Source organism: Salmo trutta, chromosome 20 (assembly GCF_901001165.1).
Source record: "Salmo trutta chromosome 20, fSalTru1.1, whole genome shotgun sequence".
Taxonomy (NCBI): domain Eukaryota; kingdom Metazoa; phylum Chordata; class Actinopteri; order Salmoniformes; family Salmonidae; genus Salmo; species Salmo trutta.
Window position 1 is genome coordinate 7,000,174 of NC_042976.1, and position 26,250 is coordinate 7,026,423.

At 45.3% G+C, this 26,250-nt stretch overlaps 1 protein-coding gene across 3 annotated transcripts in view; it reads left to right on the top strand.

Moving 5' to 3' along the window:
* Positions 1-23,442, top strand: part of LOC115155483 (alkyldihydroxyacetonephosphate synthase, peroxisomal) — a 33,442-nt gene extending 10,000 nt beyond the window's left edge. The window contains exons 9-21 of one of the 3 annotated variants that reach the window (XR_003868086.1): positions 923-1,048; positions 1,366-1,474; positions 3,780-3,907; positions 4,493-4,544; positions 8,650-8,726; positions 8,827-8,939; positions 10,592-10,661; positions 13,122-13,183; positions 14,610-14,699; positions 16,464-16,563; positions 16,719-16,776; positions 21,169-21,500; positions 21,615-23,442. Coding sequence is in view for 2 of the 3 variants with exons in the window: in XM_029702117.1 (XP_029557977.1) it covers positions 923-1,048; positions 1,366-1,474; positions 3,780-3,907; positions 4,493-4,544; positions 8,650-8,726; positions 8,827-8,939; positions 10,592-10,661; positions 13,122-13,183; positions 14,610-14,699; positions 16,464-16,563; positions 16,719-16,776; positions 21,169-21,290 (1,107 nt within the window). In the remaining variant the exon portion in view is untranslated. Of the gene's footprint in view, positions 1-922; positions 1,049-1,365; positions 1,475-3,779; positions 3,908-4,492; positions 4,545-8,649; positions 8,727-8,826; positions 8,940-10,591; positions 10,662-13,121; positions 13,184-14,609; positions 14,700-16,463; positions 16,564-16,718; positions 16,777-21,168 lie in introns of all 3 variants that reach the window. The other 2 variants (XM_029702117.1, XM_029702118.1) reach the window with 2 other exon arrangements.
* Positions 23,443-26,250: the final 2,808 nt, after the last annotated feature.

Below are 26,250 nucleotides of genomic sequence, written 5' to 3' on the forward strand. Positions count from 1 at the left end.
GCAAGGGCTCATTGTTGTTGAGATGGGTAAGTATAAGCCGTCTTCTACAGGATCTTTCACCTGTAGCCTGCCATGCCTCTCCACCCAGGGAGTGCTAGGAAGGTCTGAATAGGAGAAGAGGTAACTACGTTAGAGCTTGAGGCTCGGGCGATGAGCAGATGGCACCATCAAGCTAATTTCGAAACATTGAGGAGGCAGTGTTTGACGTGAAGGAATGCGTGCTCTGCGTCTCAAACTGGCTCCACCTTTTCATATAGAGGGGCCATTTTTTTGACGGAGCAGATGGCTCTGCATTAAAAGCTGCCTGTCGGGGAGAGCAGTGCCATGAACGCACGGCCTGACTCCTCACACGTCACCTGGAAGACGGGAGCCGTTAGAGCACTGAGACCAGGGCCCCCCCCCAGCACTGAGACCAGGGCCCCCCCCCCAGCACTGAGACCAGGGCCCAGGCCACATCCGAAACAACTCATATTTTGACTCCGCTCTTTCATTTTTTTCTTCTCCTCCACTTATATTTTGTGGTTCATTTTAGGCTGTTGTAAAAAAAATATATGGTGTCATAAAGCACATAATTTGAACATAAAAGCCCCTTAATGAGCCCATAATTGAATCCAGTGGTGGAAGAGGAATTTGATTGTGATTTGGTTTCATATCTAAAATTCTTGTGGTTTTAGTGGTTTACACCAGGATTTGGGTGCATGTTTGGGTTTTTGCCCTAGCACAACATAGCTGACTCAAATAATCAAGGCTTGATGAGGATGAGTTGGTTATTTGAATCAGCTGTGTAGTGCTAGGCCAGAAACCTAAACGTGCACCCGTGGGGTGCCAGGACTGAGTTTGGGGAAAACCCTGATTTACACGACGTAGGTCTAAACTCTGCTCCTATGAATACTGATGAGTGTTTCTTTGTCAATCTCCCCAGCTCAATGAGAGAGGCTACTGTACGGGGCATGAGCCAGACTCCATGGAGTTCAGTTCGCTGGGCGGCTGGGTGGCCACTAGAGCGTCAGGCATGAAGAAGAACGTATATGGTAACATTGAGGACCTGGTATGTTCCCTCTCTGTGACTAACTCTGATCTTACTGGGTGATTTGTAAATGGACAAAAGGTTGCCGGTGCGCCCATCTTAAACACAGTTACGTCATGCTAATGTATGGGAACCATTCTATTTGGATTTCCTGTGACGAAGGGGCCTGCTTGTTTTGTTTAAGCTCTGCCAATAATTGACAGAATTTAGCCTTGAATATGAACTCAGCAAACAAAATAGTGCTTGTTTTAACCTGGCTATTTCTTCACTCCTCTCTGCTGTGATTTTAAAGTCAAGCTAAGTGACTTGAGCTGCCATCTTGTTTGTCGTATGTCCAGGTGATCCACATAAAGGTGGTGACCCCTCGAGGGGTGATAGAGAAGAGCTGCCAGGGGCCACGCATGTCCACTGGGCCAGACATCCACCACTTCATCCTGGGCTCAGAAGGTAAGACTCACCTCAACACTCCTCCCAGGGATCATGACTTCAACAAGATTGTAAGTTGACCCTGTCTGTGCAGTGTGTATAATAACCTGACTGGCTAACTTCATCCAGGTGGGAGAAGAGATGCAGTTATGGGGGGGGGGGGGGGGGGGGGGGGGTATTGGTTTTGGGCCTCTGTGTCATGCCTGTCCTTGTCCCCCACCCCTTCTGTCCCACCCTGTCCTAGTGAGAGCCCAGTGACAATACTGCCATATGCCAGGTTGAGGAAGTGCAGGGACTCCTGGGCACTGCAGTGTTCCACAGCTGTGGATACATGCGCCTAAGAAAGCACTGCAAGCTGTTTACTGACTATACACTGGAAGCCGGGCAGAGATCTCCATCTGGACTCATTACAATGTATACTTAACGCACATCCGCTAATGAAAGCCTAACTAGATGTATTTAATTTAGTCCAATCATCTCTTTTTTTTTATAAATGACCTTCAATTCAGGGACACAAATAGTTTGAAGTAAATATGTCTCTCTATGTCTGTCTATGTCTGTCTGTCTCTGTCTGTCTCTCTCTCTCTCAGTTCTACTTCCACCACAGTGGGGGTGTGACAGGCCCCCTGAGAGGAGGCCCAGGGTATGTGGGGATGATTGAGTCACATCATTACTGTGTGAATTCAGAGCGAAAATAGTCCAAGACAGTTATTGTGGATATTTTCTCAAATAAGTCAACGTTCATAAACACTCATTTAAGTCTTTAGGAAAACATCAGTGTTTTTAAAAAATTTTTTTATGGAAATAATAATAAACATGTCTGATTATTAAATAAACATCACATTTTTGTTTTCTTCCTAATAACTGCTGGTGTAATGACAATGGCTTTGCCTCGCTGAGGTCATCACTATTTACTGTGTGATGTCAGAAGATCAGCTTTATTACAATCCATTCCACCGTTCAGATTTTTATAGAGCCTCCATCTCTCCAAGGGAATTCTTAACAACACCACTAGGCTGAATAGGATGCATTCGTTTGGTCCATTTAGTTTTCCATTTTGGACCAAGTGGGAGTCCATCCATGCCAGTAACTGAATCTAAATTTAAATAGTCCTTTTTTATTTTATTTTTTTACATCTTGTTCATTTTTTTTCTGTCTTAAGAAAACAACAATGCCGAGGTTTGCGTCTGAAACGGCTCCACTTGACCAGTGCCCTTTTAGTTAAAAGTAGTGCACTACGTAGTAGGGAATAGGGTGCCATTTTGGACACGGAGAGCTTCCTCTTGGTAGGGAGGATTCCACCTGTCACTAAACCAAGGTGGAACATAACCCATAAAGCGGCAGACACAGTGGATACTCTGTGGGGTCAGAGGTCATGCTGGGAACCCTGGGTGATGTGATGAGGACCTGGTGTCCCGGGACTTCCCTTGATATACACCTGTATTTTATTTTTTATTTTTTTTCCCTCAAACCCCCAGTCGATAAATCTTACTGGTCTCCTGTGAGCAGCATGAAACCAGATAACGAGAGAAAATTAACATGTACTGTGGTTAAAACAACGGGGCACTGCCAGTGAGGTAGTGGTTAAAAACAACGAGGCACTGCCCGTGAGGTAGTGGTTAAAAACAACGGGGCACTGCCAGTGAGGTAGTGGTTAAAAACAACGAGGCACTGCCAGTGAGGTAGTGGTTAAAAACAACGGGGCACTGCCAGTGAGGTAGTGGTTAAAAACAACGAGGCACTGCCAGTGAGGTAGTGGTTAAAACCAACGGGGCACTGCCAGTGAGGTAGTGGTTAAAAACAACGAGGCACTGCCAGTGAGGTAGTGGTTAAAAACAACGGGGCACTGCCAGTGAGGTAGTGGTTAAAAACAACGGGGCACTGCCAGTGAGGTAGTGGTTAAAAACAACGGGGCACTGCCAGTGAGGTAGTGGTTAAAAACAACGGGGCACTGCCAGTGAGGTAGTGGTTAAAAACAACGGGGCACTGCCAGTGAGGTAGTGGTTAAAAACAACGGGTTGGTAAGCGCCAATCGCCTTTCTCAGTGAGCTAAGTAATGCTCTCTATACTTTCAATGCATTTTTCCGCAAAATGTGGGTAAATGTCACGCAAAATAAAAAAAGTTGTGTTAACGGCGTTTAGTTGCGCTTGTCCTTCTCTACACCACTGCTCATCACCAGCCCAAACCTAAAAGCTGCTAGGAAAGTTAAAGCATCGTTTTAAGTAACACAATAAAACACGACCAATGACAGGCTATCGTTTTAAAACTATTCTTGTATGAGAACCTTTTTGTTTCTGTAATATGTGCCCCTGTGTTTTCCCCTAGGAACCCTTGGTGTGGTTACCGAGGTAACGATGAAGATCCGACCAATCCCAGAGTACCAGAAATATGGCTCGGTGGTCTTCCATAATTTTGAGGCGGGCGTGGCCTGCTTACGAGAGGTTGCCAAGCAGGTCAATTACATTTCCATCTTGTGTTTGTACGGTATGGTCTTTTCCTATTGAAGACCTCCTGTATACTGACAACATTTAGTTCACATTTATCCAATCACATTAAAAAGTGAGTTGTAGTTGTGATCTTTAATCTTTTGGTTATATGACAGTATGTACAGTAGCTAAACTATGCAGATCAATGATCTATTGTAGTGTACAAACAAAGTGGTTGGGTTGTGAGTGGCAGAGCCCCAGTTCTGGGAAGAGATGATAATGAAGCGTCTCCTGCTCTGATTGGGTAGTGCTGATGCAGCCGTCATCGATGACTGCATGCGTATGGTTTATGCAGCTCCCATCCCTGGTTAATACTGTGGTTCAGCTTAACACACAGTGAAGGAATTGACCATTGAGCCCTGGCTTGTCATGGACGTATCCACACACTACCAGGAATATCTACTCATGTCTCGGGTTGTGTAGCAAATGTTATTTCAAAAGTTTTTCGTCTCAATTAAGGAAGGTAATGCAGATGACAACTTCACTAGAACTGTGTGGGATGGGGAAATGTTTAACACATACTCCTGAATGTTTTTTTTTTCTCTCTCCCAGAGGTGTGCACCGGCTTCCATCCGACTCATGGATAACAAACAGTTTCATTTCGGTAAGTCAACATCATTCTGAACCCTGCCATTTGATCTCTGTAAAGGAACCATTTGATACAGGGCCTTCAGAAAGTATTCATACCCCTTGACTTATTCCACATTTTGTTGTGTTACAGCCTGCATTCAAAAGGGATTCAATTGTTGTTTTTTTCTCCCCCATCTACACACAATACCCCATAATGACAAAGTTTTAAAAATGTTTGCAAATGAAATGCAGAAATATCTAATTTGCATATGTATTCACACCCCTGAGTCAATACATATTAAAATCACCTTTGGGTAAGTCTCTAAGAGCTTTGCACACCTTGATTGTACAATATTTGCACATTATTATAATTTTTTAATTGTTCATCCTCTTGTCAAATTGGTTATTGCAAGACAGCCATTTTCCAGTCTTGCCATAGATATTTAAGTCAACTGTAACTAGGCCACTGAGGAACATTTAATGTTGTCTTGGTAAGCAACTCCAGTGTATATTTGGCCTTGTGTTTTAGGTTATTATCCTGCTGAAAGGTGAATTTGTCTCCCAGTGTCTGTTGGAAAGCAGACTGAACCAGGTTTTCCTCTAGGATTTTGCCGGTGCTTAGCTCTATTCCGTTTATTTTTATCCTGAAAAACTCCCTAGTCCTCGCTGATGACAAGCATACATACCCATAATATGATGTAGCCACCACCACGCTTAAAGTGCTACTCAGTGACGTGTTGGATTTGCCCCAAACATAACGCTTTGTATTCAGGACATAAAGTTGATTTCTTTGCCACATATATTTTTAAGTTTTACTTTAGTGCTTTATTGCAAATAGGATGCATGTACATGCTAACTTCTTTCACTCTGTCAGTTAGGTTAGTATTATACACTAACAACAATATTGTTGTCCTTAGAGTTTAATGGCTGTGATAGGAGAAAACTAACTGTTTAAGTCACCAATGGCCTCATGGTGAAATCGCTGAGTGGTTTCCTTCTTCTCTGGCAATTTAGTTAGGAAGGCCACCTGTATTTTTGTAGTGACTGGGTGCATTGATACACCAGACAAAGTGTAATTGATAACTTCACCATGCTCAAAGGGAAATTCAATGTCTACTTTTTGTATATTTTTACCCATCTACTAATAGGTGCCCTTCTTTGCGAGGCTTTGGAAAACCTCCCTGGTCTTTGGTTGAATCTGTGTTAGAAATTCACTGATCGACTGAGGGACCTTTCAGATAATTGCATGTGTGAGGTACAGAGATGAGGTAGTTATTCAAAAATCACTTATTGCACACAGTGAGTCCATGCAACTTATTATGTGACTTGTTAAGCACATTCTTACTCCTGAACTTATTTAGACTTTCGAGGCTCCCGAGTGGCGCTGTGGTCTAAGGCACTGTATCTCAGTGCTGGAGGTGTCACTACATACCCTGGTTCGATCCCGGGTATCACAACCGGCCGTGAGTCCCATTGGCCCAGCATTGTCCGGGTTAGGGGAGGGTTTGACCGTGGCATGCCGTCGTTGTAAATAAGATTTTTTTCTTAAGCATGCCTCGTTAAATAAAAAATATATAAAAAGACTTGCCATAACCAAGGGGTTGAATACTTAAGATATTTCAGCTTTTAATTTTTAGTTATGGAAAGCTTAATTCCACTTTGACATTATGGGGTATTGGGTGTAGGCCAGTGACGACAAATCTCAATTTTAAATTCAGGCTGTAACACAACAAAATGTGGAAAAAGTCAAGGGGTGTGAATACTTTCTGAAGGCCCTGTGTATCTTTGTAAACACGGGAGCTCAGAGTGAAGCCATACTCTGACTGCTCTCTGGCTCTCCACACTGCCTGTGCTGTGGTGCTGACCTTATTTTCATTTCTGATTCCTTCACTCTGCCATTCTTTTTTTAAATTAGCCTGCTTTTGTGTGTGTCTCTTTACCCAACTGGAATCCATTTGAGAAAAGAACACTGCATTGGCAGCGTTTCTTCACAATGCTTTTTTCTTCTGCCCTCTGCGGCGTTATCCCCGTCCTCTGCTGCGTTATTCCCGCCCTCTGCTGCGTTATTCCCGCCCTCTGCTGCGTTATTCCCGCCCTCTGCTGCGTTATTCCCGCCCTCTGCTGCGTTATTCCCGCCCTCTGCTGCGTTATCCCCGCCCTCTGCTGCGTTATCCCCGCCCTCTGAGGCGTTATCCCCGCCCTCTGAGGCGTTATCCCCGCCCTCTGAGGCGTTATCCCCGCCCTCTGAGGCGTTATCCCCGCCCTCTGCGGCGTTATCCCCGCCCTCTGCGGCGTTATCCCCGCCCTCTGCGGCGTTATCCCCGCCCTCTGCGGCGTTATCCCCGCCCTCTGCTGCATTGCATTGAGTTCAGTTGATTGTTATTTCACCAGTGGAGTAGCTAGCTGCACGCACGACTTGTGGATTGAAGCCCGATGGGGAAAATGACTGTGGGAACAATTTAAGCAGTTGTTTTATTGAAGTTTTACAATATTGTTTCTTGAGGTCTGGTGGAAGGAATCAAGCGTTGGTGCCAGACATCTTTGTAAAGTTCTTCAGTCCCCTGGGATCTCATTACTCTCCCTATATTCCCACTTCTTCTTAGCTTTAAGCAGGCAAGATGAAGCTATTCGGTTTCTCACTAATATCTTAACCTCAGTCAGGGCTCTATGATGGGATACCTTATTAGATTAATATCTTAACCTCAGTCAGGGCTCTATGATGGGACACCTTATTAGATTAATATCTTAACCTCAGTCAGGGCTCTATGATGGGATACCTTATTAGATTAATATCTTAACCTCAGTCAGGGCTCTATGATGGGACACCTTATTAGATTAATATCTTAACCTCAGTCAGGGCTCTATGATGGGACACCTTATTAGATTAATATCTTAACCTCAGTCAGGGCTCTATGATGGGATACCTTATTAGATTAATATCTTAACCTCAGTCAGGGCTCTATGATGGGACACCTTATTAGATTAGTATCTTAACCTCAGTCAGGGCTCTATGATGGGACACCTTATTAGATTAGTATCTTAACCTCAGTCAGGGCTCTATGATGGGACACCTTATTAGATTAGTATCTTAACCTCAGTCAGGGCTCTATGATGGGACACCTTATTAGATTAATATCTTAACCTCAGTCAGGGCTCTATGATGGGACACCTTATTAGATGAATATCTTAACCTCAGTCAGGGCTCTATGATGGGACACCTTATTAGATGAATATCTTAACCTCAGTCAGGGCTCTATGATGGGACACCTTATTAGATGAATATCTTAACCTCAGTCAGGGCTCTATGATGGGACACCTTATTAGATGAATATCTTAACCTCAGTTAGGGCTCTGATGGGACACCTTCTTGGGCTTATTAGTGCCTTGTCTTCCCTTTTGAATCACCCTGTCTGCTGAGTGAAGGGTCTGCTGTATTTCAGAATGGGACAGTAGTAGAAAATACAGGGCCACGTATCTCAATACGCTAGTTAGATGAGAATGGCAATTAAATGCGCATTAAAGAGAGCGGGAAAAATTGACCCACTATGTATGATCACCCTCTCTTTTATTTAATTAAAGAGTGATGGCTGCAGGACACCTAAAGATCCACAGTCACATTTCGAATGGAAACAATGAGGAAACGAAGTGATGAAGAGACTGAGACCGAGGGGAAGGAATGATTTGATCAGTCTCCGTGACTCAGGACTCTATCCTGCTGTGATTGATAACCGTCCCATCAGCTCCAGACCCTCGTTTCTGCTTGTCCATGGGCGCTTTCTGTGTCCGATCGGAAACAAACCAAAACGTGTGGTGGCTGAGGAAGACTGATATAGCCGTGTCAAGCCCCCCCCCCCCCCCCCCCCCATTGGAAAGCCGCTGATTTATTGTCCCTGTCGCAGCCAGCCTACTCGTTACTTGTCAAGTTATTCACGTTACCATTAATTTTCCTCCTTTTTTGTTCCCAAACCCAAATAAATGTGACTGCTGCCCTGTTGGAGTCCTGGAGGAGATGGGCGGGCTAAGTGAGACCAAATGTGTGAATATCCGACATCAGTGGTTTCTTTTAACTGTATTGTCCAAAAGACAGAGGTCTACTTGGCTTTGAGTTGAGGGACTTGACCCTCTTTCTATTTCCACAGGTCATGCCCTGAAACCTCAAGTGTCGTCCATTTTCACACATTTTGTTGAAGGGTTAAAGAAGTTTTACATCACCAAGGTAACGCGTTCTTAATGCTTTGGCAGGAATCCTAACTCCTCTTTATGTAATTTGTACTTTTTTGGAAAGTGTTAAATGGTTATTTCCCTGTTTACCCCAGTTGAAGGGTTTTGACCCCCACCAGTTAGTGGTTGCCACCCTTCTGTTTGAAGGGGACCGCGAGAGGGTCCTGCAGCATGAAAAACAAGTTTACGACATCGCAGCAACATTTGGGTAAGTTGGTGGAAATAGGTGATCTATCAGCTGGAGAGGGATTCTCCATTCAATAGGTCTTCTACTTAAGCTACAACAGCCACAAACCTGGGTTCCTCTGACTTTCCCTACATGTTCAATTCTCTTGCATTCGTGGAATTCAGGAAACATTTTGTCTCTCTTTGCCCTTCGTAACGACCCTGTAGACAACTGAAAGGCAAAACGAATCAATATACACAAGTGTGTGTGTGTGTGTGTTGTCCCAAAGGAGTCAGTGAGTAGGGACTTGGTAGTGAAGCGGTGCTGCGAAGCCCCTGTCTGAGGGCTGCTGGGCTGGGCCCCGACCCCTGTCTGAGGGCTGCTGGGCTGGGCCCCGACCCCTGTCTGAGGGCTGCTGGGCTGGGCCCCGACCCCTGTCTGAGGGCTGCTGGGCTGGGCCCCGACCCCTGTCTGAGGGCTGCTGGGCTGGGCCCCGACCCCTGTCTGAGGGCTGCTGGGCTGGGCCCCGACCCCTGTCTGAGGGCTGCTGGGCTGGGCCCCGACCCCTGTCTGAGGGCTGCTGGGCTGGGCCCCGACCCCTGTCTGAGGGCTGCTGGGCTGGGCCCCGACCCCTGTCTGAGGTGCCTGAGGGCTGCTGGGCCCCAGCCTGCCAGGAGCCACACGGTTTCACACCATTACAGAAGAACCAGATCATTCTGTAGCAACTCACTCCCTCCTTCCCTGGACACACCGTCCTAGTTTCAAGTTTTATTAGTCGTATGTACAGGACACACTATCCTAGTTTCAAGTTTTATTAGTCGTATGTACAGGACACACGTGGGGTACACCGTCCAAACAGGACACACGTGGGGTACACCGTCCAAACAGGACACACGTGGGGTACACCGTCCAATGAAATAATTACTTGTAGGTTCCTCCTCAACAATGCAACAACAACAATAATAAATAATCAAATATAGGAACATAAAGTAAATGGCTGAATAGAATAAACATGTTTAGCATCACAATAATACAGGAAAGCACAATTTATAGTCCAATATTTACACGTATCAGGGAACGGGGGATTGTGCAGTGGTAGTATTTGGAGGGGACATAGTCATCATAAACAAACCTTTCATTAAAACGCCACCTAATGACAAATTCCATTATATTGCTGGTGACCCTATGGATTGTGTAAGTCCCTGGCCCAGTGCACAGCTTCCAGTCCATTCCTCAGGTCACAGGCTTAGTGCCCTCAGGCAAGATTTCTAAACAATTCATGAGTTTAATCATTGAAAAGACCTCACCTACCAGACGGTGATTTTTCTTTTTTTTTAAAGTTTTTTCCATTATTTCAAGTCAACCATCGCCTGTCGAGAGCCTGTGATCGATTGGCTGGGTCTGTAAGGGATATTTCTGTTTGTTTTTAAGAAACAAGGGGAGAAAAGAACAGCTAAATCAATACAGTGATTTCCTAATGAGCACTTCCTGATTTAGTTATAGTATTAGATTAACATTTGATTACCCGTGGCGGGTGATGGATGTGTGGGTGACTTGCAGGGATGCATGGAGATCCAATCATTGACCTGTGCATTGGGGAAGTGACAGGCACCACCGGCATCTGTGGTCAGAGGGACTTGACCGGGCCAGAGAGGAACCTGTTTTTAAATATGAACCCTGTTATCTGTTTCCAGGGGCCTGGCAGCTGGAGAGGACAATGGGCAGAGAGGCTACATACTGACCTTTGTCATCGCTTACCTCCGGGTGGGTCACTTCTCCCCCTCTATTCTCCCCCTCTATTCTCCCCCTCTTCTCAAATCAAATTGTATTGGACACATACACATGGTTAGCAGATGTTATTGCGAGTGTAGTGAAATGCTTATGTAAATCAATCTCCCCTCTCCTCCTTCTCCTCCTCTGTTCCCATGTGTTCTCCCTTCTCCTCCTCTGTTCCCATGTGTTCTCCCTTCTCCTCCTCTGTTCCCATGTGTTCTCCCCTCTCCTCCTCCTCTATTCCCATGTGTTCTCCCCTCTCCTCCTCCTCTGTTCCCATGTGTTCTCCCCTCTCCTCCTCCTCTGTTCCCATGTGTTCTCCCCTCTCCTCCTTCTCCTCCTCTGTTCCCATGTGTTCTCCCCTCTCCTCCTTCTCCTCCTCTGTTCCCATGTGTTCTCCCCTCTCCTTCTCCTCCCCCTGTTCCCATGTGTTCTCCCCTCTCCTCCTTCTCCTCCCCCTCTTCCCATGTGTTCTCCCCTCTCCTCCTTCTCCTCCCCCTCTGTTCCCATGTGTTCTCCCCTCTCCTCCTTCTCCTCCTCTGTTCCCATGTGTTCTCCCCTCTCCTCCTTCTCCTCCTCTGTTCCCATGTGTTCTCCCTTCTCCTCCTCTGTTCCCATGTGTTCTCACCTCTCCTCCTTCTCCTCCCCCTCTGTTCCCATGTGTTCTCCCCTCTCCTCCTTCTCCTCCTCTGTTCCCATGTGTTCTCCCCTCTCCTCCTTCTCCTCCTCTGTTCCCATGTGTTCTCCCTTCTCCTCCTCTGTTCCCATGTGTTCTCCCCTCTCCTCCTTCTCCTCCCCCTCTGTTCCCATGTGTTCTCCCCTCTCCTCCTTCTCCTCCTCTGTTCCCATGTGTTCTCCCCTCTCCTCCTTCTCCTCCTCTGTTCCCATGTGTTCTCCCTTCTCCTCCTCTGTTCCCATGTGTTCTCCCCTCTCCTCCTCTGTTCCCATGTGTTCTCCCCTCTCCTCCTTCTCCTCCTCTGTTCCCATGTGTTCTCCCTTCTCCTCCTCTGTTCCCATGTGTTCTCCCTTCTCCTCCTCTGTTCCCATGTGTTCTCCCCTCTCCTCCTCTGTTCCCATGTGTTCTCCCCTCTCCTCCTTCTCCTCCTCCTCTGTTCCCATGTGTTCTCCCCTCTCCTCCTCCTTCTCCTCTGTTCCCATGTGTTCTCCCCTCTCCTCCTCCTTCTCCTCTGTTCCCATGTGTTCTCCCCTCTTCTCCTTCTCCTCCTCTGTTCCCATGTGTTCTCCCCTCTTCTCCTTCTCCTCCTCTGTTCCCATGTGTTCTCCCCTCTCCTCCTTCTCCCCCTCTGTTCCCATGTGTTCTCCCCTCTCCTCCTTCTCCTCCTCTGTTCCCATGTGTTCTCCCCTCTCCTCCTCTGTTCCCATGTGTTCTCCCTTCTCCTCCTCTGTTCCCATGTGTTCTCCCTTCTCCTCCTCTGTTCCCATGTGTTCTCCCTTCTCCTCCTCTGTTCCCATGTGTTCTCCCTTCTCCTCCTCTGTTCCCATGTGTTCTCCCTTCTCCTCCTCTGTTCCCATGTGTTCTCCCTTCTCCTCCTCTGTTCCCATGTGTTCTCCCTTCTCCTCCTCTGTTCCCATGTGTTCTCCCTTCTCCTCCTCTGTTCCCATGTGTTCTCCCTTCTCCTCCTCTGTTCCCATGTGTTCTCCCTTCTCCTCCTCTGTTCCCATGTGTTCTCCCTTCTCCTCCTCTGTTCCCATGTGTTCTCCCTTCTCCTCCTCTGTTCCCATGTGTTCTCCCTTCTCCTCCTCTGTTCCCATGTGTTCTCCCTTCTCCTCCTCTGTTCCCATGTGTTCTCCCTTCTCCTCCTCTGTTCCCATGTGTTCTCCCTTCCTTCTCCTCTGTTCCCATGTGTTCTCCCTTCCTTCTCCTCTGTTCCCATGTGTTCTCCCCTCCTTCTCCTCCTCCTCTGTTCCCATGTGTTCTCCCCTCTCCTCCTCCTTCTCCTCTGTTCCCATGTGTTCTCCCCTCTTCTCCCAGTGTCCAGAGATAGAAGGAACACATACACTGTATCACAACCGGCCGTGATTGGGAGTCCCATAGGGCGGCGCACAATTGGCCCAGCGTCATCCGGGTTAGGGTTTGGCCGGGTTAGGGGAGGGTTTGGCCGGGGTAGGCCGTCACTGTAAATAAGAATTTGTTCTTAACTGACTTGCCTAGTTTAAATAAAATGTTAAATAAACAAAGGCTGCAGAATGAGACCTCTGAGATGTCTGAGCTCCCCGTTTAGTCAGGGATGGCATGTTGTCATCCTCGCTATCACGGCACCAGTAATTTCCACAGTGAAAATCGCAGTTTATTAATTTTTTTATTTATTTGTGAAATACCATTTAGTAACTTGTTTTTTTCCTCATATATTGTCCTCTTAAAAAAAAAAAAAAAACATCCAAATAGTACAGAAATACTTGTGTTAATTTGTTCTTGTCTTTTATCAACAGGACTTGGGGATGGACTACTGTGTGGTCGCAGAATCCTTTGAGACATCGGTGCCTTGGGACAGGTAAAGTTGAACCTTTTTGTGAATGGACAAGTATCTCTGATGGTGCGACACTCTTCTCACACAGTCATTTTGAAGAGCTCAGCACCCTCTCCCACTCTCTCTCATACACACCTGCCTTCTCCCTCCATGAACTGGTTGTGTGTGTGGGAAGGAAGACCTCCTGACACTGCTGGGGGAGAGAGGAATGGAGTGAGACACGGCCAGTAGGACACAGATGGACCATGAATCTCCAACATTATTGGGTCAGCCTGTTAATTCGGTGTAAAACCCTTCCCGTTAGAAAACCACAGTTCTTCCCACACATGAGGATGCCCCACCCCCCCCTCTCTCTTTCACACTCAGACACCAACACAGGCATGCTCAGTGTTCCACTGTGTAGACTGCCTGAGGGGGGGGCCAGGGATCAGGCGTGCAGACCAGCAAATGTTCAGGGATCATTACCCCTCCTCCATCTCTCCACACTCTGCTGCACATGCCTAGAGGAGAGTGAGCCAGTCTCTCCCAGCTACAGCTACCTAGCACTGCTACAGTCTCCATAGTTCAGTCTACCTAGCACTGCTACAGTCTACCTAGCACTGCTGCAGTCTCTATAGTGCAGTCTACCTAGCACTGCTGCAGTCTCCATAGTTCAGTCTACCTAGCACTGCTAGTCTGCCTAGCACTGCTGCAGTCTCTATAGTGCAGTCTACCTAGCACTGCTGCAGTCTCCATAGTGCAGTCTACCTAGCACTGCTGCAGTCTCCATAGTGCAGTCTACCTAGCACTGCTGCAGTCTCCATAGTGCAGTCTACCTAGCACTGCTGCAGTCTCCATAGTGCAGTCTACCTAGCACTGCTGCAGTCTCCATAGTGCAGTCTACCTAGCACTGCTGCAGTCTCCATAGTGCAGTCTACCTAGCACTGCTGCAGTCTCCATAGTGCAGTCTACCGAGCACTGCTGCAGTCTCCATAGTGCCGTCTACCTAGCACTGCTACAGTCTCCATAATGCAGTCTACCTAGCACTGCTGCAGTCTCCATAATGCAGTCTACCTAGCACTGCTGCAGTCTCCATAGTGCAGTCTACCTAGCACTGCTGCAGTCTCCATAATGCAGTCTACCTAGCACTGCTACAGTCTCCACTCTCTCTGTCTGTCAATGTACTCCACTGTTCATGGCCAGAGGTCACCTTTTCTCAAACTGATAGCTTAGCGTCTCCTGTTATACTGTGTGAAATCATGGTGTTGTGCAGCCTATTCCCTATTTAATGCACTACTATAGCTCCCTATTTAGTGCCCTACTTTTGACCAGGGCCTATAGGACTCTGTAGGCAATAGGGTGTCATATGTGAAACAGACATGGCTTTCATCACGTCTTCATGATACGTTTCCTGTGTTGTCTGTCTTCAGGGTATTATCTTCATGATGTTTCCTGTGTTGTCTTTCTTCAGGGTATTGGACCTTTGCCAGAATGTCAAAGAGAGAATTGTCAGAGAGTGTAGAGAAAGAGGAGTCAAGTTTCAACCTTTGACCTCATGCAGGTACGTTTAGCACCTGTCTCTGTTCCTTGCTAAAACACACTTGCTGGCATTGTGGAGGTCATCTTAAACAACCTCTGCATAACCTCTACGTAAGGCCTGTCTCCAGCTAGATGATTCAACGACTGTAGGCCGTGCGGGGGACGGTGGGCCGTGCGGGGGACGGTGGGCCGTGCGGAGGGGGGGGGGGGCGGTGGGGTGGGCGGTGGGCCGTGCGGGGGACTGTGGGTCGTGCAGGGGGGCGGTAGGCCATGCGGGGGGCTGTGGGCCGTGCAGGGGGTCAGTAGGCCGTGTGGGGGGCTGTGGGCCGTGCGGGGGGCTGTAGGTAGTTTGAAAAAATCTGTGTTGGACCATTGTGTTAGAGTCATAGGATATGATCAATCATCTAAAATGTGTTCTCTGCTATGAGTGGGCCTGTAGTGTGACCAGACAGGAGAGGAATCCTGTAACCTTCCTGTGTGACCTGGCAACACACACATTGCCTGCTTCTTGCTCACTGGGGACAAATTAGGGCCCAACCTGATTATGTTTCAGCCATTCATTTCCCGTCTGCAGTCTGTCAACAAGATTGATTTGTCCGTTTAACCTCTAGAAGCCAGCGCACCCGCTGAGTGATAGGCCAGGTCACCGGAACAACAGCTCTCCCCACAACAAAAGGGAATATTAGAACGAAAAGGCACAGAAAAGAAACAGGAAAAATCACTTATACGCTGTTTCCATCCCTGAGGCACAGTGTTGCATTATAAGGGTCTAGTTTCATTTTCAATGCAGACATTTTGACCCTGGTTAGAGAGAGCTATAGTAAATATACACATGCCTACTAAGATGGATGATATCCATCGATTGTTAATGATAAGGGAATCAAACATTCATTTTGTCACATTAGCCCTGCACTTCTTGAAAAAGAAACAAATAGCTAATCCAAATAGCCCCTGCATTGTTTTCATCTTTTGAACGGTGCAAAAAAAATGTCACAGTAATAATTATAGCTTCTTGTTGCATATTCATGTGAAAGGAACAATCTTTAAGCCAATCATGGACAGTCAGTGTTGAAGCATGTTGTGTTGTGAACCATTGTAGCCCAGAGAATCCAATCGGAGTGTACTGATGGCCATTTTAATGTCCTGATAATGGGGTGTTCTTCAAGGTGGTAGATCCAATGCACCTCTCCTCCGCTTCTCAGCAACCATGAGGGAGAATTAGGTTCAGAGGGAAAGCCCTGCCTCTCAGCTCAGTCTGCCTCTCAGCTCAGTCTGCCTCTCAGCTCAGTCTGCCTCTCAGCTCAGTCTGCCTCTCAGCTCAGTCTGCCTCTCAGCTCAGTCTGCCTCTCAGCTCAGTCTGCCTCTCAGCTCAGTCTGCCTCTCAGCTCAGTCTGCCTCTCAGCTCAGTCTGCCTCTCAGCTCAGTCTGCCTCTGCCTCTCAGCTCAGTCTGCCTCTGCCTCTCAGCTCAGTCTGCCTCTGCCTCTCAGCTCAGTCTGCCTCTCAGCTCAGTCTGCCTCTCAGCTCAGTCTGCCTCTCAGCTCAGTCTGCCTCTCAGCTCAGTCTGCCTCTCAGCTCAGTCTGCCTCTCAGCTCAGTCTGCCTGCCCTCTGATTCAAATTATCTTCAAATTGCATTAATTGTTACAAAATGGATTTTGGTTAAACAAATTCGACATTTCCCTCTGTAGACTCGTGGAGATAAATTACAGAGGGACGAGTGATGGAAAAGCGTATATTTTCTGTTGCGTATATCATGGCGTTTAAAACCCTTTTCTCCTGTCTTGCAGAGTGACTCAGACCTATGACTCTGGTGCATGTATATACTTCTACTTTGCCTTCAACTACAGAGGACTGGCGGATCCAGTACACACATACCAACAAGTGGAGGTAAATCTACGGAGCACTCCACATCTGTACTGCCTAACCGCTCAGAGACATGCATTATATCTACCCTGAAACGTTACACCTCAGGAGGGAAAATACACAACCATAGTTTAAGGTGATAGTTAAATGATGTGTTTATTGATATTGTCCTTTCCCAGCATGCTGCCAGAGAGGAGATCCTAGCCAATGGAGGAAGTCTCTCGCATCACCATGGAGGTAGTCAAGTGAACACCCCTACGTCTAGCCACGCCCCTACGTCTAGCCACGCCCCTACGTCTAGCCACGCCCCTACGTCTAGCCACGCCCCTACGTCTAGCCATTTCAGCTTTTTCCAACATTTCTTCATATCAAAACCTACAAATTCATAAAATTCACTTGCCAATTCACTTACGTCGATGGACGGCACGGCAGTGGTTTAAAGTCCCATGGATGGACGGCACGGCAGTGGTTTAAAGTCCCGTGGATGGACGGCACGGCAGTGGTTTAAAGTCCCGTGGATGGGCGGCACGGCAGTGGTTTAAAGTCCCGTGGATGGGCGGCACGGCAGTGGTTTAAAGTCCCGTGGATGGGCGGCACGGCAGTGGTTTAAAGTCCCGTGGATGGGCGGCACGGCAGTGGTTTAAAGTCCCGTGAAGGCAGTCTGTCAGGCTCTGTGCTGCTGTATAGAAGTGAGCCAGTCTTTTTCTAAACCTCCTGTTTTGGCTTGGAGATCATTCATTGCTTCCTTCACACCTCCAAAGTTTCCCACAGTACAGAGAAATGGCTCTTTGTTCATTTCAACACAGGCCAAATGAAACGTGAGCAGGGGAGCGAGTGTGAAACAACTATCAGGGCAAACCCTAATGGCTGCCTCATCTATATTGCCAGGCGCCTCGTCTGTTTTCATACATCACTTCAGGCTATTCATCACGGCTGTCAGAAACAGCACGCAGTGAATCAGCTGCAATATTAAATCACAATTTCTCCTGAAGGTGGGGAAGGTTAAAAATGAACAGATTGCTAATATAAGAAGGCAGTGGGCCAGGGTAAATGATGTTGCTGTTATCACCCAGTATTTACTGCCCTCCAAATGGTGGGCCGCCAGCCACCCAGCCAGCCACCCAGCCAGCCAGCCACCCAGCCAGCCACCCAGCCAGCCACCCACCCACCCAGCCAGCCACCCAGCCAGCCAGCCAGGGCTGAGTAGGAGGGTGTGCAGCCGGGAGGAGGGGATATTGATGCAGCTCCTGGGTGCGAGGCCCGCTCTGTAATTGTGATTAATAACAGCCTGCTATCTGGGCGCAGACAGGCGGTTTGTCTGCCCACAATCAACACATGACAAATGGAACTAGTCTCACTGGGGTGTGTAGCAAAGAAAACCGATGTAGTCTGTGAAGGCAAGGTGGGAGGGGCCACCACAGGAAATCTACATTATTCTAACCTGTGTTTACACGAGGTCAGGGTGTGCAGAGAGAAGTATTCCACCCCCTGAGTCATTACATGTTACAATCACATTTGGCAGCGATTACAGCTGTGAGTCTTTCTGGGTAAGTCTCTTAGCGCTTTGCACACCAATATTTACACATTATTCTGTTTTATATTGTTCAACCTCTTGTCAAATTGGTTGTTGATCATTGCTAGACAGCCATTTTCCAGTCTTGCCATAGATATTTAAGTCAAAACTGTAACTAGGTCACTCAGGAACATACATTTGTTCTCTTGGTAAGCAACCCCAGTGTAGATTTGGTCTTGTGTTTTAGGTTATTATCCTGCTGAAAGGTGAATTTGTCTCCCAGTGTCTGTTGGAAAGCAGACTGAACCAGGTTTTCCTCTAGGATTTTGCCTGTGCTTAGCTCTATTCCGTTTCATTTTTAACCTGAAAAACTCCCCAGTCCTTGCCGATGACAAGCATACATACCCATAAACTGCAGCCAACACCATTCTTGGAAATATGATGAGTGGTACTCAGTGCTGTGTTGTGTTGGATTTGCCCCAAACATAAAGCTTTCTATTCAGGACATAAAGTTAATTTCTTTGCCACATTTTTTCAGTTTAAATTTGGTGCCTGTTTTGGAATATTTTTATTCTGTAGAGGCTTTGTCCTTTTCACTCTGTCATTTAGGTTAGTATTGTGGAGTAACTACAATGTTGTTGATCCATCCTCCTATTCTATCACAGACATTAAACTGTTTTAATGTCACCATTGGCATCATTGTGAAATCCCTGAGCGGTTTCCTACCTTACAGGCGTCCTTCCTAACGTAGATGCCGGAGTATTTGTAGGGACTGGGTGTATTGATTCACCATGCTCAAAGGTATAGCTAAACAAGCAGACATTGAATATCTCTGAGCGTTGTGAAGTTTTTAATGACACATTTGGATGGTTTATCAATACACCCAGTCACTACAAAGTAACAGGTGTCCTTCCTAACTCAGGTGCTGGGGAGGAAGGAAACGGCTCAGGGATTTCACCATGAAGCCAATTGTGACTTTAAAATAGTTAGTTCTCCTATCACAGCCATTAAAAACTCTGAGGATGGATCAACAACATTGTAATTACTCCACAATACTAACCTAATTGACAGAGTGAAATTTTTTTATCCTGTACAGAATAAAAGTATTCCTGTTTCCAGTAAGGCAAAAAGTAAAACTGCAAAAAATGTGGCAAGGAAATTCTTTTTTTGTTTGAGACAAACACAACACATCACTGAGTACCACTCGTCAAGGTTGACATTTTTTTTTAAATTACTTTTACCCCTTTTTCTCACCAATTTCGTGATATCCAATTGGCAGTTAGTCTTGTCTCATCGCTGCAACTCCCGTACGGACTCGGGAGAGGCGAGGCTCGAGAGCCATGCGTCCTCCAAAACACGACCCTGCCGAGCCGCACTGCTTCTTGACACAATGCCCTCTTAACTAAGGAAGCCAGCCACACTAATGTGTCGGAGGAAACGCCATACACCTGGCGACCGTGTCAGTGTGCACTGCGCCCGGCCCGCCACACGAGTAGCTAGAGCGCGATGGGACAAGGACATCCCTGCCGGCCAAACCCTCCCCTAACCCGGACAACGCTGGGCCAATTGTGCGCCGCCCCACGCGTCTCCCGGCTGCGACAGAGCCTGAACTCGAACCAGGATCTCTAGTGGTACAACTAGCAACTGCGATGCAGTGCCTTAGTTTGCAGAGTGGTGCAGTGGTCTATCATATTCTCAAGCATGGCGGTGGCTGCATCAAGTTACGGGTATGCTTGTCATTGGCAAGGCCTGACAAGTGTTTTTTTTATTTTTTTTATTATAAAATAATAATTTGGATGAAAAGAAGTTAAATCGAGCTAAGGCCAAATCTACACTGGAGACGACAGTGAATGTTCCTGATTTTTCGCCTTAAATCTATGGCAAGACTTGAAAATGGCTGTCAACCAACTTGACAGGGTATTATTTGTAGATGGGTGTTATTTGTAGATGGGTGTTATTTGTAGATGGGTGTTATTTGTAGATGGGTGTTATTTGAATTCAAGCTGTTACACAACAAAATGTGTAATAAGGGGTATAAATACTTTCTGAAGGCTCTGTATGCTCTGTGTACTACCAAAGTATTTGTTCGTGGCTCCTGTTCAAGTTCATTCCATTCTCAGGCCTGTTTTATAGACTAGTGTGCTGTTCTAAAAACTGCGTGACCTTACACTTGACCCTTACCCAGACACTGAGCAAACACACTGCTGGTTTCCTACTCTTCAAGGATCCAATGTTGCTTTCAGATTGAATCTTGCTTCCTCAACATTGTGTTTGCTCGTTATTTACTTACTAAATGAATTGTGTGTTTATCTGACAAAAGGAGTGAGGTTGCTGTGACCTTTTATTCACGATTTGAGGAGATGCGGTCGCTCTGGATAAGAGCGTCTGCTAAATGACGTAAATGCGGGAGTCTATTGCCGTTCTATAACTGACAGTGGATTGAACATTTTCAATGCAGCATTTGTAAGTCATGAAAACCCCTGGCTTCCAGACATCCTGTGGTCAGTGTTGGGTTCTTGGTGTTGACTGTATCCCTCTCAGGGACCAGTGACAACCTGTTCCTCTCCCAGAAGCTCCAGACTCCCTGCATAGGTCCTGGGGGGGGGGGGGGGCTCTGGAATGTGTCTGTTTGGACAGCTGGTAGAGCAGAGTGCTGGTCTTGGTACCTTGCTGGGCATCCTGGCCAGGCCTGACCCATGCTGTTCCACCTCCAGTGGCCCACAGCCAGAAGGGGTGTGTGGGGGGGTGCAGCTGAACATGGCACGCTTGGACTTTTATGGCTGTTTTATTCGGCCTGAGGAGAACCCCCCCCCCCCCACACACACACACACACACACACACACACACAGCATGGTGACGTCTGTGGGAGGAGAATGGGAGAAGGAAAGGCAGAGCCAGCCGGGAAACACACAAAGCCTAATGAGTTTGATAGGCTTTTGGGCTCCATAAATCATGCCATGCAAAACATTTCTCCTCTCTGAATAAAAGCATTTATCACCCTCTGTTTATTCACTCACTCTAACAAGATTGATTGTCTCCCAGCAGCCACCTGGGCATTCAGGCGTGCTGATTTCGCCTCCTTGGTGTTTTTATTTTTCTTCCCTCTTTCTCTCCAGTTGGGAAACTTCGGAAGGAGTGGATGAAGGACAGCATCTCTAACGTGGGCGTCGGGATGCTCAAGTCCGTTAAGGAATACGTGGACCCGGAAAACATTTTCGGCAACCGAAACCTCCTCTAATTTACATGACATTTTATAACAGCCTCTTGGAATAATGGTTACTGAATGTGACAAGAAGTATCAATGTCTTTCACCTTCGGTATGACTTAGTCAGTTGTGCAGTCAACATCAGTCATAACTTGCCTTGCATTACATTACTGCACTTAACATGCTGTAACAATAATTGTCTGTGATTCATTTCGAAGCTCATTGCATCAAGTCCTCAGTAATGTCCTCAACCAGGATGATATGGTGAATGAAGCAGTCAGGTCCTCAACCAGGATGATATGGTGAATGAAGCAGTCAGGTCCTCAACCAGAATGATATGGTGAATGAAGCAGTCAGGTCCTCAACCAGGATGATATGGTGAATGAAGCAGTCAGGTCCTCAACCAGGATGATATGGTGAATGAAGCAGTGTATCATACTAACGATAGTACTGTTGATCATTTCAGTCACGTGTATACAACACACCGTAAGAATGGCCTTTTCATATTGTACCTGATGCAGGTTAACTTTTTGTGATCCCATATTTGCCTACAATTTGTTTCCTATAATTCTTGCCAATTTCATTAACTAGATATTTTTTGGTAGATGTTTATTTACCTGTGTTTGGCACTACTTTAACAGTGAGTTCTAGATGAATGCTTTTTCTAAAGCTCTGTGCCTTTCTGAAGATGTCTATCTTCACCCTTTCCTACACACGCGCACACACACACACACACACACACACACACTGTGGAAGCTTGACTGGTTTGTTTATGTCATCCTATATCTTTCCTTATAATGTGCGTGTCCTTCATTCTACATTTCCTGTTTTCCAGTTGGTCTTTGTTTCTCTACTAAAGCCTTGTATTACTTATACTATTAATGATTTCTAAGATATGTGTATTTTGTTGTACCTACCTAGAAGGATTTATATTATGTTGAAGTCGTGCCTCTTCTGAAAATGTACCTCAGGGTAAAAATGTCCCTCAAACCCAAACGTTAAACTGTTTATGAAGAAACTAGGATATGATGCGTATCAACTTGTTTTTTTAATTGATGTTTTATTTTCGATTTGACCTTGCATGGTCTTTGCCTGTTATACAGAGTTCAGTTTGTGGACAGAGACAATGTACTTGAATCATACATGCTTTTAGTGTGAACATGTTACAGACGACTGAATCCCAAAAGCCATGTTTGTACCAAAGACTTTCAGCACAACCGTTTCACTACTTTATACAGACCATGCAAACATCCTGGATGTAATGTATGGGACATTCATACAGTTAATACATGAACCTATATCCTGATGATACATATTTTTATTCAATTCAGATATGCAAATTTCCAAATATCAAAATATGTGTTCATATTTGTTACTTTAAATGTTACATGTTCATGTCAAAGAAAAACATCTTCTTTAAATTCAATTACAATATTTTGTCACTACTTTAAAAAAAAAAAACAGTTGCCTACAAGCAAGAGAGGTTGTATTTAGACAAAAATACATCCGACTAAATTGTCTGTTCCCTGGTGAGCGTCCCAGTGTTGTGGTTTTGTTGGAAACGATACATTTGAGTGAAAGATAATTGTACCTTTGTCACAATTTACAGATGATTATGCGTATAAGTTTGGCGTCTTTGCGAGGCATGTGTCGATGTTGTGCCCAATCCTAAACTCAGACATGGGATTCTACTGTACGGTGCTAGAGTAAGATACATGAAATGTATTGCTACCGTTTTCCTGTCACTACTGCGTGACTGTTCCTCCTGTTCTCAGCCTCACAGCTTTCCCACAGTGCATTGTTACCTTCCTGCCCAAGTATCTCATCTCTCCACCTCCAATGAACATGTTGTCAAAGGAAATGGTGGAGCCGGAGACAGCGTTTTATCTAATCAGTTTCATGCTTTTACTTCCTGTGATGGTTCCTGAAAGAGAACTTAATGAGAGCTTGAAATCTGAATGTTATGCATGTACTTTTTTTTTGTGTTATTTTTCAATTCTTAAAGTTAACATTTAAGTACCTTTTATCAATGATGTTTGTGCAGTAAATACATTGAAATAAAACAAGCAGTAGATAACAGTAGAATGACACCAATCGGTTGAATAGAAATGCAGTTGACAGGAAATGTCTCTGCTTGTCCGTGACGTAATATGCATATTCATAATAAAGTTCAACATACGAGGTATTTCTTGGTTCTATTTATTTTTGTTGCTACATCCATAGCAATTGGTTGATTTCAATACTGTAGTCATGCAAAGATCCATACCACACAATGCACACAGCAATTATTATTATTTTTTTACTCCAATGAACAAATCTACAACACAATTCATAGCCTAAATAAAAGTAAAAAATGGAAGCTAATGTAGCTACACCACGGTCCTTTCTGTTCTACAGGGATCCAACTGTGTTCGCACTTTCCCTTTAATTCATCGGCAATAGGACAATTTGTACGTTTAGTTTTTCTGAATCATCCATCTGTGGCTCTGGAAGGGTCGTTCTGTAGTGTATGACGAGGTATTCTGAGGTGCACAAAGGAAAGAGCTGCTGTTACACTATTTGTGTGACATTCCCGATACACTTTTTCCTCGGCTGAAATGGCATCAGCAGTTAAACATATAGGTGTTCTCTGTTGAATCAACATGCACAATAGTATAACATTTGCAAACATTTGCATTGCAGTGGTTATCTACAGACTAATAACAAGCACGTAGTTTAAATTATTCATCAAATGTGAAATGATCAGATTGATGCCTTTTTCAATCATGTGGCATATAAAACAACTATTCTGGGTCAGTAAGACTTCTAATGTAACATGACATACAGTGAGGGAAAAAAGTATTTGATCCCCTGCTGATTTTGTACGTTTGCCCACTGACAAAGAAATGATCAGTCTATAATTTTAATTGTAGGTTTATTTGAACAGTGAGAGACAGAATAACAACAACAAAAAAATCCAGAAAAACGCATGTCAAAAATGTTACAAAAGGATTTGCATTTTAATGAGGGAAATAAGAATTTGACCCCTCTGCAAAACATGACTTAGTACTTGGTGGCAAAACCCTTGTTGGCAATCACAGAGGTCAGACATTTCTTGTAGTTGGCCACCAGGTTTGCACACATCTCAGGAGGGATTTTGTCCCACTTCTCATTGCAGATCTTCTCCAAGTCATTAAGGTTTCGAGGCTGACATTTGGCAACTCGAACCTTCAGCTCCCTCCACAGATTTTCTATGGGATTAAGGTCTGGAGACTGGCTAGGCCACTCCAGGACCTTAATGTGCTTCTTCTTGAGCCACTCCTTTGTTGCCTATGGCCTCCAATTAGAGACAATGACAACCAGCTGCCTCTAATTGGAGGTCATGCCCAAAAACCAACATAGAAATAGAAAACTATATTTAACCATAGATATAGAAAACATAGAACACAAATCAAAAACACCAAAACACACAAAACAAACACCCCCTGCCACGCCCTGACCAAACTACAATGACAAATAACCCCTTTTACTGGTCAGGACGTGACAATCCGACCATCACCCCTAGTGAGACAAAACCGCAACTGGTCAGTGAAGAGCACTTTTTGCCAGTCCTGTCTGGTCCAGCAACAGTGGGTTTGTGCCCATAGGCAACGTTGTTGCCGGTGATGTCTGGTGAGGGGCTGCCTTGCAACAGGCCTACAAGCCCTCAGTCCAGCCTCTCTCAGCCTATTGCGGACAGTCTGACCACTGATGGAGGGATTGTGCATTCCTGGTATAACTCGGGCAGTTGTTGTTGCCATCCTGTACCTGTCCCGCAGGTGTGATGTTTGGATGTATCGATCCTGTGCAGGTGTTGTTACACGTGGTCTGCCACTGCGAGGACGATCAGCTGTCTGTCCTGTCTCCCTGTAGCGCTGTCTTAGGCGTCTCACAGTACGGACATTGCAATTTATTGCCATGGCCACATCTGCAGTCCTCATGCCTCCTTGCCACATGCCTATGGCATGTTCACGCAGATGAGCAGGGACCCTGGGCATCTTTCTTTTGGTGTTTTTCAGAGTCAGTAGAAAGGCCTCTTTAGTGTCCTAAGTTTTCATAACTGTGACCTTAATTGCCTATCGTCTGTAAGCTGTTAGTGTCTTAACGACCATTCCATAGGTGCATGTTCATTAATTGTTTATGGTTTATTGAACAAGCAAAGGAAACAGTGTTAAAACAGTGTTACCCTTTACAATGAAGATCTGTGAAGTTATTTGGATTTTTACGAATTATCTTTGAAAGACGGGGTCCTGAAAAAGGGACGTTTATTTTTTTGCTGAGTTTATATAGTAAGACTTAATGTAACATGACATAGTAAGACTTCTAATGTATGTAACATGACATAGTAAGACTTCTAACGTATGTAACATGACATAGTAAGACTTCTAATGTATGTAATATGACATCGTAAGACTTTAATGTATGTAGCATGACATAGTAAGACTTCTAACGTATGTAACATGACATAGTAAGACTTCTAATGTATGTAATATGACATCGTAAGACTTTAATGTATGTAGCATGACATAGTAAGACTTCTAACGTATGTAACATGACATAGTAAGACTTCTAATGTATGTAACATAACATAGTAAGACTTCTAACGTATGTAACATGACATAGTAAGACTTCTAATGTAACATGACATAGTAAGACTTCTAATGTATGTAACATGACATAGTAAGACTTCTAATGTATGTAACATGATATAGTAAGACTTCTAATGTATGTAATATGACATCGTAAGACTTTAATGTATGTAACATGACATAGTAAGACTTCTAATGTAACATGACATAGTAAGACTTCTAATGTATGTAACATGACATAGTAAGACTTCTAATGTATGTAACATGATATAGTAAGACTTCTAATGTATGTAACATGACATAGTAAGACTTTAATGTATGTAACATGACATAGTAAGACTTCTAATGCAACATGACATAGTAAGACTTCTAATGTAACATGTAGC